Source organism: Rissa tridactyla, chromosome 4, assembly GCF_028500815.1.
Source record: "Rissa tridactyla isolate bRisTri1 chromosome 4, bRisTri1.patW.cur.20221130, whole genome shotgun sequence".
Taxonomy (NCBI): domain Eukaryota; kingdom Metazoa; phylum Chordata; class Aves; order Charadriiformes; family Laridae; genus Rissa; species Rissa tridactyla.
In genome coordinates, this window is record NC_071469.1 from 63,982,803 (window position 1) to 63,995,600 (window position 12,798).

General features: G+C 40.6%; 1 protein-coding gene across 1 annotated transcript in view; it reads right to left on the minus strand.

Annotated features, from left to right (window-relative positions):
• Nucleotides 1-234: 234 nt before the first annotated feature.
• The window catches only part of MTHFD1 (methylenetetrahydrofolate dehydrogenase, cyclohydrolase and formyltetrahydrofolate synthetase 1), a 47,387-nt gene continuing 34,823 nt past the window's right edge, over nucleotides 235-12,798 (minus strand). Inside the window, exons 19-28 of the mRNA XM_054199382.1 lie at nucleotides 11,183-11,251; nucleotides 10,528-10,639; nucleotides 10,195-10,334; nucleotides 9,715-9,756; nucleotides 8,547-8,647; nucleotides 7,423-7,600; nucleotides 6,155-6,262; nucleotides 4,785-4,937; nucleotides 546-654; nucleotides 235-369 (exon numbers count right to left, since the gene is read on the minus strand). Of these exons, the coding sequence (XP_054055357.1) occupies nucleotides 565-654; nucleotides 4,785-4,937; nucleotides 6,155-6,262; nucleotides 7,423-7,600; nucleotides 8,547-8,647; nucleotides 9,715-9,756; nucleotides 10,195-10,334; nucleotides 10,528-10,639; nucleotides 11,183-11,251 (993 nt within the window). The 3' untranslated portion in view covers nucleotides 235-369; nucleotides 546-564. The remainder of the gene's footprint in view (nucleotides 370-545; nucleotides 655-4,784; nucleotides 4,938-6,154; nucleotides 6,263-7,422; nucleotides 7,601-8,546; nucleotides 8,648-9,714; nucleotides 9,757-10,194; nucleotides 10,335-10,527; nucleotides 10,640-11,182; nucleotides 11,252-12,798) is intronic.

Here is a 12,798-nt window from a genome sequence, read left to right on the forward strand (position 1 = left end):
TATGGTTAAGACAATTAAGTCCCAAGACTGTTTCAAACAGCTCCAGCTTTAGGATTTTTAATTATTAAAATCATGTCACGGAATCAAAAGAGGTCACTAAACCCAAGCTTCTGTATTCTGCTTCAGCTACAATTATGAAGCAGGAGGTTTGTAGAGGAAGTCTGCTTTATATGGTCAGTGTCAACTAGCTTGGAATACAGCAGTTTAAAAATTATTACAGATTAAAAGTAAGGGGTTGATTCTTCAGCACTCCTCCTTCCAAGTCACTTCTTGCACTATATTATCAGTCATATCTTGTTTCGACTTAAAACAAAAAAATAATCAGGGCATCGTTCTGTTTACATGACTCATCAGGTGTTCTTCTGGGAGCTAAAAAGAAAAATAAATTTAATTATTATTATATAGTACTGCAGGCAACTTTCATGCTGAATTATAAATCAAATGTCATTTGGAAACATATGGCATAATATGAGATTGGCTTAACTCCATTATCTCAAGATGAGAAATAAAGCCCAAATATTGAAAGCCTTCAAGAAGGCACCTACCTTTGGTTAGTAATTCCTTTCAAAAGAGCCCATTTACTTCTCCTGACACTGGGTCCAAGTCTATATCATAGAAACAGGGTCTTGTAGGAAGTCCTGGCATAGTGCTCATCTGGACAACAAAAGATAAAATGTTAAAATGGAAGCAGCATAGTTTCGTGCAGAAGATAGAATATCAAATCACTGCTGAAGACTACGATGGCAACAGCCAATGCAGCTCCTTGCACATGTACATACTAGTTGGATGATGGTCACGTATCATTTTGAAGAATACTGCAAGAATCAGGAACTCCTTGCTCAGTAGACAGATCTAGGGGTTTTGGGGTTTATGATGAGGATTTAGTTTGGCTTCTGCCTCTGCCTGACCCCAACGTCAGGGACTGACCCCAAGATTTGGCAAAGTACTTAAATATCCAGCTGACCAGTTAACTGCTAGGTGAGTGCTGACGGACTTTGCTGCGGCAAGACAATAATTACTTGTGGCAGTTTCCTGGTTATTAAAATGAGGATACACGTTTTAATACAACTTTGCTGACTGTAAAGTCGCAGCTGATTACAATTCTTGAAAAGTCTAGAACTTGAAGTGTTAAGTAATTACAAATAATTATTGTTTAGAAGAGAGTTTAAATAGTTTGGGGTTTTGTTTTTAACTGGAATAAAGCCTAAACAGAGATGGAGAGGTCAGTTCTCCCAACTGGAACATTCCCGAGGCGTTCAAGTCAGAAGGGCCGTGCAGTGGCAGAACTGAAGCTAGCCAAACAGCTGCCAGCACTACACCTGCCTCAGGCCAGTCCTCTCCACTTATACCACTGCTGAGCACCCTGTTTCAGAGCCGCTGAACACAAGCCCAGCAGGGACTAGACTTGGCCTGATTTACTAATGCAACGGACAGCACTGACAGTATGTGCCCTTCCCTAACTCAGCGTTCAGCCCAGCAACACAGGTAGGCTGACACGGACGCTCTGCAAAGGTGGGCAACTCGTGACCATGCTTGGTAGTGTGTGCCAGTGGTCATTAGCCCCTTTAATAAAAAAACTCAAGGTCTAATTTTCTATCTGCATCATCGAGCCTCAGCTTTCACAGTCAGTATTGTTATGCCTGTCTCCGTTAGATTAAAGATCTCTTTGGCAACCTGGTATTTTCTCCCTGAGCAAGGAGTTTGCACACTAATCAAATTACCTCCCAATCTTCCTTTTGATAATAAGCTAAGCAGCAAGGAGGCAAAGCTCTATTGGTTAGGCGTTTTCTGCAGTTCTCAAAACTGTTCAGGGAGCTTTTGGAGTCCCATCCCATTTTCCTAAGCCGTTTACAAGTGCTAACACCAGTCCCGTATGTACCATACCACTGCAGGTCTTGCATGGCTTACGTGGAGGTAAAAATCACTTCAAGTCTACTCTTTATAATGAATTCTAGGATTGTACTAGCTTTTTGTCAGAGCCACTGCTTTCCCAGACAGAGAACAGGGAGGGCTACAGGGAAGACCCCCAGTCTTTGTGTTTATCTGCATGAATATATCTGCATGAATATTTTGCCCTCAAGAGCCGAGGTTTTAAGAGATCCAAAGTGCCTGGAGGTGTTTTCCTGTTCTCACCATAGTCACTGCCAGCCTCTGGTCATGCAGAGCAAGAAACTTCCTATTTATTTACGTATCACTGAAGAATCATAGAGCTTTGCAGGTCTCCACCTACAGATTCAGAGGGCCACAGCAGGAGCTGAGACAGTGACACTGAAAAGAGTAGGAGGTGCCATATTGCTGAAGATGGGCCTGACTTTACTATTTCCTGCACTTTCTATTTTGACAGGAACAGTCAATTTTCCTCCTTTCCTATCCATAGGGCAGCCCACAGTGGCAACTCTGCTATCTATTACTTAAAAGCAGTCTGCTCAAACCCTGAATTTCTACGCGGTACAGGATAATTTCCATCCAGGCTACTAATTTTCTGTACAAGTGTCTCCAATGCTTAATGCACTCCATCATTTTCAGAGATGAAGGAATGAACTTTTCCTCCATTGTCCTCCTCCCCTTCAATACCACACGCTGAAAAAGAACACAGGGCAATTCACACTATTTACTTACATGAAAAAATGAGACCACATGGGTATCAACAATCCCCTTGCAAGATTTGAAATAAAACCAATACCAACTAAGCATGTATTATTTGTCACGCTTGTGGAACTTCCAAAAAAACCACCATTTAGGAACTAAAAAACCAGAGCCGAATAAATAATTTGTTTTTTTGCAATTCATCAGCAGAACCAGAAAAGAAACCAAACCAATTTGAGTCCAACGATTTATTTCACTTTCATTATCTTCCATGCTCAAAGTTAAATCTAGATAATCTTTGAAATTATATTTCCGTTAAAATCTCGAAGTACTTCATTAAAGTACAACAGCTTCAACTTTGAGGCAGAAAGTGAAAAATTCAGAACTCAGAAGCTGAGGAAAAAAGAAAGTGACATACCTTTATGATTAACTTCAGACAGCAAGAATACACATGCACCGGTAATTAATTTCACCTCAAATTTTTCATAAAAGCTTCTGCATAGAGCTACATATTTGCTGCATTTTCAGCTCACAGTTCAATGGTTGCTGCCAAAAGTTTATTCTGAGGCTAACACATCTCCTGCTGAATGGGTTTAAAATCGTGATCTGATTCAAAGTGCCCTGGATTGCTTCTCAAAAGGACAACCCTTCCCTGGCTTTGTGGACACCACAGAAGAGTGATCTTCATGTCCCTAACCAGAAGACTTACTGTTAATTCTGGCAGAATCAATACCATGACTTACTACATGTCCAAGAAAACGTTAGGAATGTGGGAAGGGAGCAGAAGAGTCCAACTTCACAGAAACTGAAGGCATCAAAATAAGAGCCAAAATATTAGTTTTACTGTCTGAAAACATTTCTCTTGTGTAGCTCATTAATGCTGTGTACCCTTTCCTTCTCCAGTGCTTATAAAAACAATAAAATAAATCATTGTTTGGATTAAATCTTGGCTTGCAAAAAAATGCCAATAATAAAAGGAACAAGCATGCTATCTTTCATTTTATCCCAAAACACACATTATTTTTTAAAAAGATGGATAAGCCAGACTTTAATCAGGATGTGGTTATTTTATTTATGTTGGGTAATCTGGAAACCCTTACCTACCTCTTCTTTGTTTTGTTTTGTTAAAGAATTAAAAGAAAAAGATATCCAAATATTTGTCTCTAGCTAGCATTTGAAGAAAGAAGGGATCCAACTCAAATTAGCAAATTTCATTGTCTGAGCCATGGACTCCTAATGCTTTTGAAAGCTTCTTAAAACAAACATGTTGCCATGAAGACTTCAGAAAAAGGTTCAGGCCCAAAAAATAAGAAAAAGACAGAGCTGCTCACTCCAACTGCTCCATCCCCTAAAATAATCTAACAAGTTACTTAACATCTGCCCAGAGGAGATTCTCCAGTTAGGATTTCCAGTGGATCCTTTCACCCTAACATTCTTCCTTTAGATGCAAACCTGAACGTTAGTTCGTTTTGCAGGTACCTCCTCTTTCTGCCAGGCAATTCATATCAAAGCTATTCCAGGATCCTGTTTCCACTGTAGCTATACTCTCTCCTCTCAGCTGACATTATGCCAATCACGTCAAAGAACAGAAACTAAAAACTCAAGGGCATAGTGAAATGAATTGCTGGAACTGATGCAGGCTGAACAGCAAACAGATGGTCAGCAAAACCATTAGAATCAAATGGGAGGGGAGACTGATAAATGACTAATAGTACAGGTCAGCTTCATTTTGGAGGTGTCTCATCAAAAGCTGTTTGCTTTGTAAGTTTTGGAGAAGTTGTCTTGCTCTGTCCACCTGCAATACTGCAAAGTGCTTTCATCAGGAATGTAAAGTCACAAGGGCAATTAGGTGGGCCACGGATTTCTCCCATGCCCTCTACCAGACTGCAGTTCCCAGAATTCATAAGCTACAGAGCTCACCCTTTTCTCAAAATTCAGAAAGACAGATACGTGGGACCTGAGGAGTACACTGGAGAGCTTGCTAAGTATTCAAATGGTCTGATGGTCTATTTTAGCTTCGCTTTTCCCCCTGAAAAAAAATAATCTATTAAGGGCATCTAATACACTGGACTGTTAAAACACCAACTGTAAATGACAAGGACTCTCCTAATTAAAGATACCTTTCGTAACTGCTTACTGGAACGTGCATGAAGTTTTTTTCCTTGCCCCACAGTGGAGGGTTTCACTCAATCACATACCGTTCCTACTAGTGGATACAGGAATCCAGCACCAACACTGGCCCGAATGTCTCGGATCGGCAGAATAAAACCTGTAGGTGCTCCTTTTTGTTCAGGGTCATGAGACAACGATAAGTGAGTTTTAGCCATGCAGATTGGCAGGTTTCCAAATCCCTGGGGAAGGCAATGAAGAGAGAGAAAGAGGAGAGAAACAAGTGAAAAAACAGTAACTTTTTATGTACACAAATCTAATTGCTCTATTCTGCCATTCTCTGCAGACATCAGACATTTTATCAGGACATTTTATTCCTCACCAACTGCCTCACCCACAGCCTGTCGGATCCGTCGACCATTCTGCATCCCCATTCCTTCTCTCTCAAACTCTTTCTCTGCCCCCACTACCTATTAAAGAAAGAACTACCATGGCCCCCAGCACATCCAACCGACGAAAAAAAATTAATGATATGGAAGTGTTACACATACAACCTTGCTGGCTAACTCACTTTCTACCCTCTTCCCAAAATGTTAATTTAAACACATCAGAACTAAAGTTCTTGTTCACCTGAGGTCAGTTATTTAGAAATGTTTGATCAATATAATTGCAGGTCACAAGGAAGCAGCAATTACGTAGCTATGGTATTTTGATAGACATGTAAAGGAATATACAAGAACCACAAAAGTGAGAAACTATATATACCAGCAGTAAACAGACTGCAAAAGCAAAATTGTTCCAGCACACTGTAAACAAAGAATAGCTAGTTCTCACATTGCTCTTCTCTTCAAAGCCCTTTACAGACCTTCATTAATGCAGAAACAAGTAAATTCACAAGAGCACCTTGCTAGCGAAGAGTAAAAGCAATGCAAAAACCAGAAAGTATCTAATTCAATAACCAGATGCCAGGTTCAAAACTTATAAAAGTAGACGTTTTTTCCACAAGAAGTATTGTTATCGCTTGTGGAACCCTTTCCCCAACATAATTACGACTATCAAAAATCCATGTGGATTCAAAGACTAAAAAAAAATAAATCATGAGAGACTATTTAGCACCAGTCTGACCACTTCTAGTTCCCTAATCCCCAAATTGCTGAAGGATTGGAGAGTACAGTAAAGAAAGATCACTGAATCCCCCCGGCTCTTCTCTCCCCATATGCTATCGTACATATGCTACTGGGCCAGATGAGTTCTGTCTTCTCCACTAGAAGCCAGGGCCAGTTTCTCCCTCCCCATACCACCTCCTCTTCCTCCTCTGCCATAGCAGCATCCAATGAGTCCTGGACAAGGAGATGATTTGAGTCATGATTCCCTTCACATGCAGTTTGAACACCACGGCTCAATATGAACATTGCAAATAAAAAGCACCGCTGGTATCAGGTGATGTGGGAAAACTCACTTGCTTAGTGTACAAGGTGACTTTCTCCTGTGCTTCTGGAAGTAGCTCAATGTCACTTGCCCCGTAGATCTGCTGTGCAATAAGCCTGATCTTATCTATAACAGGGAGCTATTAAAAAAAAAAAAAAAAAAAAAAGAGAGAGAGAGGCAAGAAGTGTGGCCAAACTACAAAGAGCCATAACATCACAGCAGCTTCACAATCCTTCATATGTGTTGCACAATGCCCATCTGCAGATACAACAGCTATTCCCATTTGCTATAGAACAAAGCTATACAGTAATTTGAGGGTTTTCAGAACAGGTTATATTTATCTTGTTGCAGGTGTTTCTCAGGGTAAGAGGGCAAAACTAGTTTACTACAGTCAGAAACAAAAAGATACACAACAGTATTTCTTATAAGCTGTGCTTGCATGTTAATTACCCATGCTGCAAGAGGGACATCTTTATTTTTTCTGAATTCAAAGTGAAAAAGCATACAAAAATAACTGGAGGGAATACAAGTTAATGGTTAAATAAAAGCACAAATAAAACAGGTTAAAGAAGAAAAATTGAAAGCATCTGTTAAAGAGCTAAAATAGATATAACAACATAGCTCTGTACCTCATTAAGTTCTTGAATAGGTGCTTGCTATTAAAGGAGGATTCTGGCCATAACCTGGGTGACAGTGACTTCATTACCTCCAAGTCATCTGTCGAATTTGCTTAAGTAAAAAGTCATTAGAAATACACACACATACACACACAAACTCTCTCTTCCACCCTGACCTGTAGCGTGACTCCATAAGCCTTACTTGCAGAGAAGAAAAGAAAAAAAAAAAGTTAAAAATGGACAAATTCTGTTCCATAGTCCATTGTACAGATTCCCATCCTGAGCAACAAGTGCATCCAGAAGCTCTGCAGTAAGATTAACAGGTTTGGTCAGGCTTGTTCCAGTCCATGCTCCAATAGGAATGCACGTGTCAAGCTCAAGAAACAAACTCTCCCCTACCCTGGAACATGGCTGCCACAGCAGAAACCTGTTTGTGATTTCCAGCAGAGTCACAGCAGCATCTTCCAGGGTCAAAAGTAATCAATATTTCACTTGGATAGTCAAAACAACAAGAAATGACCAACTAGGTCTTTGAGACCGGTGGAATAAATGTCACGTTCTAAAAGCAAATTTCTTCTCGGATTCCCAGAGCAGCCTTTCAGACAGCCTTCAGCAACTTAAGCTCATGAAACCAACTGATCTCCACCTTACAAAATACCTCTGTAATACTGCAAGTTCTTACCTCCACATTATAGAGGAACCTGAAGTTGCTGGGGGTCTGTGATGCTCTTTGAACAGCTTTGGCCAGTGCAACTGCTCCTTTACCTCCCTCTGCCCAGTGAGTGCACTCCACAGCATCAAACGCTCCTGCTTCCTTTGCCAGTTGTACTACAAGGGCCAGTTCAGCCTTTGTATCTGTTCTGTAAGGAGAAAAGTTTGTGCATTTGTACCAGAATGCAGACATAGTAAATGAACCGTTTGTTCTAACCATTTTTCACTCTTGTTGACAACATCCAAAAGCTGTCTAAAGAAACCACAGAATCCAGCCATCAGGAAGCTGCGGAGGGGCTATCCACCACAGCCTGCTCCACCTTGGTGAAGGAAGCTACTCCATAGAGGAACACAGAGCAACAGGTAGCTCTGGCACAACGTGCAGAAACCCACGACTAATGACAGAGCCGCTTTTCAGGCTTTATGTTGTATCTGTCCTGTATCAGCAATACAACTCCTGTCTTCATAAGCAAACTCAAAAAGGCATTAGTATTGCTGATTTAGAGGTGCCGTATCATGTGTGCACAACAAGCTAAAAAAACATAACTGCTCTAAATCAGCCAACATGCATTTACTTCAGATGCAGAATCTTTAGCTGGCTACTCTGCTTCAACTGGCATCAGCTTTAACACACCACTTCAAAGCCCTTCTGCTTGCATAAAAAGACCCCACACAGATTCTGTTTCCTGGGCAGTACAACGTGTAGAGCCCAAAATGCTTCTTAGCGGGATATAATTATTCCATGCAGGAGACCACTGAACATAGTGCTATCGACAGCACAGGCACCTCACCATCTATTGAGAGCTTAGATTCCAGGTCATCACAGGCACCTTTTGTCCACAGTAATTTGGCCAGTCAGGGTGTCAGTGATGGCAGGTAATAGTCACTGATCATAAAATCCTAAGCTAATTTAAACTAAGGAATGCTTTGAAATCACTAAGCAGAGCTCCCCTATTTATTCAGCATCTTCCAGCAATGCAAAATGCCACAAACAATGCATCAACAGTACCAAAAACAAGAGTTTGTGTTAAACATAGCATATAAAGTGCCACAATTTTATTCCCTTGCATCACTTACGTGTCCCAGCTCACTTACTTGAAAGCATTGACAGCCACTACTACTGGGACACCAAACATCCGTGCATTTTGGATTTGCTTGTTGAGGTTACTACAGCCTTTTGCCAACAGCTGAAGATTCTGTAAAGAAGACAGGAAGCACATTTTATCAGGGGCAGTGAAAATTTTGTTCCAAATCCACTACTTCCACAGCTAATGATAAAAATGTCCAAATGAGAATGAAACCACAAAGGCTGCTTTCTGAACAGGCCAGACCAGTGCACAGTCTTGGATGCAGCCCAGACTGCATCCAGACCAGTGTATGGTCTTGGATGGAAGACAGGAAAAGGAATGACTACTTCTAATGATCACTGGTTTCAGCTGCCAAGCCAAGGTAAGATAAGTCACTTTTTACAGGTTTTTTTTGTTATTCTTAGTAAGTTAATACTCATTAACTCCCCACAGTAAAGCCTCGTTTTCCTCTCTGACACATTCCTCTTTATGTATTAAATATCATTAGCAGTGAATTTCATGAAACTTGTTTGAAGTCCTGTGGCAAGAGCTTTTGGTTTACACACATTTACATTTTGCAGCGTCAGAGACTATTCATGGAAATCCAGACGTTTCATCCTTTCCTATGCAAAGAATAATCCATGCAGAAGCTCCACAAGTTAAAAAGCTGCAGCAAAGTAAACAGAGACAGACCAATTGTCCAAGCGTACATAACCATTCAAGGCATAAGGATAGAAGCTGAGATCTTCGTTCACTTTCCTCTCTGCTTGCAAAGGAGGAGAGGGAAATAAAACCAGAAACTGCTGCTAAGAATAAGAGAGTAATTAGAGAGGCACTCTGAATATTTTCAGAGACAGTATTTCAGCCAAGAAATTACTCCATACTGAGAAGGTCTGGGGACACAGAATAGCTATTACTATGAAAAATTGAGCGCACAGACAATTGCGTGAGCTTAGGAGAAACAAAAAGGCTGTGAACACTGGCTAGGTCAAATACAACAAATGCTTGAGAGAGCAGAGCCAAAGTAACATCATTAAAAAAAAAAGGCAAGAAGAACATTACAGCTTGTATAAGGAAGCATTTCCCTGGCAGTTAAAGAAATGACACACACTAGCTATATCCAGGCACGCACTGCATGACAATATCATGCCATGACTGCAGTTAGTTGGTCAACTGTCACAAGAGTTAAAGGTTACCTCTTCTGTGTACTCCTTTGGTAAAGGTACTCCAGCAGTGACCTGGGAAAAAAAGGAAAAAAGAAAAAAGATGGAACACCATAAGATTTTTATCCATGGCACCAATTCGTACTTCATTCTTATTAAATGGTGTCAAGATACAACATTCTATTCCAGGCTGATATTTTTTCTAAGAAAAAAATAAAAGGAAAAATAAAAGACTGCAAGATGCGCTCACAATACAACAAATGAGTTACTGTGGTAATATCACGAATGCCCCAGCATACAAGCACTTCATTAGGACAGTAAAACAATCAGGTATGTACCTATAACATACTACAATGAAGCAGCTTACAAGCAACTGGGACATATGGATTCCTTTTACAACTGCAAATCTCAAAACAGTTACAAGCAGATCAAATATTACAGGGCTTTAAGTGACTGGAACAGAATAACAATAACAGCCCCTCATGCCTAAAGAAAACCTCGCCTAGTACTTACTGCAGGCCCTCCTCCATGCATTTTCAGAGCTCGGACAGTAGCAACCAACACCACCACATGAGGTCGGAGACCAGAATAGCGGCACTTAATATTAAAGAATTTCTCCATGCCTATATCTGCACCAAATCCTGCTTCTGTAACTAGAGTAGGAATTAAAAGAAAAGAAGCTTGTGAGAGGTTGCTGGGTGGAGAAATCATGCTCTGATTATATAAATCAGAAGCTTCTTCCAAGACAAAAAAATTCCAAAGACAGTGATGATAGAAAAAAGACAGATCCCTCCCTGCAAAACAAACAAACAAAAAACAAAGAAAAAACCCACCCTACACACTTACCAACAAATCCCTCTTTACCCACAAGCTTCAGTGCTATTTTGTCTGCCAACACTGAAGAATTCCCATGTGCAATATTGGCAAAAGGTCCAGCATGAACAAACACTGGTGTTCCCTAGAAAAGGGGGGATGTGGGAGAGAGGAAGAGAAAATCAGAGGGTACAATTTAGCAAATCTGTAGCATTTCCAGAGCTAAGTACTACGGTATCTGAAGGTAAAGAAAAATGCCTTTAGAAGACAGATCTTAAAGTCTTCTGATCAAATATTTGTTATCAGTAATACGGACTACAGGGCAAACAGGATTATAATAATCTGCACAAGTGGAGATATTAATCCGCTTAAGAAAAGGATGGCTAAATCCCAGCAACTCTTTGCCATTCTCCTGCATCCACATTTAGACTCCCAAAACGCTTCCTGCACTAAAGACAACAGAACAGAGACACAGCAGAGTTTAGTGCATTTCCTCGGGGTCATCCCACATGCCAATGGCAGACCTAGAAAGAAGCTAGCCTTCTTCCCTAGCCCTGAACCTTAGGTAGGAAACCACAGGAAATCTCCAACTCTAAACCAAGTAACCCCACACTAATTGTGATGAACAAACTGTACCGGTTGATTCTTGGCTCTGAGAACACACATATAGCAAGTCATCCGTACTCACCTCTAGTGTTTGCATGAGGTTTGGCTTAACAGTATCTTTCATCAAGACAGCCAGAGCACCAGTCACTCCCTAAAAGAAAAAAGGGCAATTAGTTTCCAGACGTACCGAGACTTTGAGACAGTTCCTATGCAGTGTCAAGGCACTGCTTTTGTCCTGGTGAGCTTTCAGGACCAGAACCAGCAGTTGCTCCAGATATAACTAACCCTAGTGAGGCAGAATATGACCTTTACATCCTCGAAAGAGGATCTACGGTTTCTGCTTGGTGCAGCCTCTTGGTTGGGACCTTGCTTGGCCATCACTTTGTAGTGTGTTTGTAATTGGTAGAAGGCATAAAAAACAAATTGCTGTTTCAATGCTGTAACAAGGTTAGTAAACAACCGCAGTGACAGAGTAACTCTTAGGTACGTGTGGTTTACTGTAGACCATTCAGTGGCGCAAAGCAGGGAGTTTTTGAGGACAGTCGTTACACATGTTCAAATACTGGACCACACTCATCACCCTGATAACTCAACTGTAGCATTACTGTCTTTCTTTTGCGATATCTAAACATACTAAGGAGTTTAAAGTTATGCCTATGTCCATGTTTTTGGGTTTTGCAGGTAGATCTGTCTTGGACTTTTGCCTTCCTCATTTCAGCAACTAGGCTCTACATACTGGCCTTAAAAACACCATAACAAGCTGCTACCTTCTGGCCAAGTGATTTGTGTAGAAATAACTTTTAAAGTGAACCTCTGTGCTCGTGAGAAAGACCAGGCTGACATCGTGAAAGGCAAAAACTGGAGCCCAGGTTTCCCCTAAGGTGCAGCAATATACGCTGCTCCAATTCTGCTTCCCGCAAAGTGAAGGCTTGCATTTTATCCTCATCTGCTTTGGGAAAAGAAAATGGGGGTCTGGTCATCCTTGTGACTGACGCAGTCCAGTAGAAACCAAAATTGGCTGTTACCCAGCACTTGCAAAAAATAGTGAGAATTGCTATCATAGGTACTGAGCCAAATGTTCACAACAGTCATGAAAACCTTGAACCATGATTTCTTTTTCTTCCTTTTTAATTTCAATTGGATTGCAGCACTCAATTATACGAAAGGTTTTTTTTTAAGAGACATTCACTGCTTTGTTTCATTAGTTTCAATCTTGCCACATGAAAGCTTATTTAACGTTTAACGGATAAGCTTTAAATTTCAGTCGTCTCCAGAATAATGATAACTACAGAGCAAGATTTCCACAATGTCACTCAGTGGCATATGAATAAATCCCATCTCTAAAAACCTGTAGTTGTTTTTTGATTCCACATTTCTTCCCAGTTTCTTTGCGCTTCCTGGTAGCACACTCATGACACTGGTCATATCACAGCAGAAGGACCCAGACATCTTATTGTGGCAGTCTGGTCTCTGCAATCACCACGTTTCTGCCTGCATGAGGAGTATGTAACACAGTCCTAACAATGCAAGCCAATGGCCACCATCAGGACAAAAAAAAAAAAAAAACACAACATTCAAGAGAACCTGTTGGACAGGTCTGATACCATCCTCCATTCCACAGTTGCAATAGAAAAAATTAAATATAACTAGATTTAAAATAAAAAGTTAAAAAATCTTGAGATGAAAGACTTCTATCAC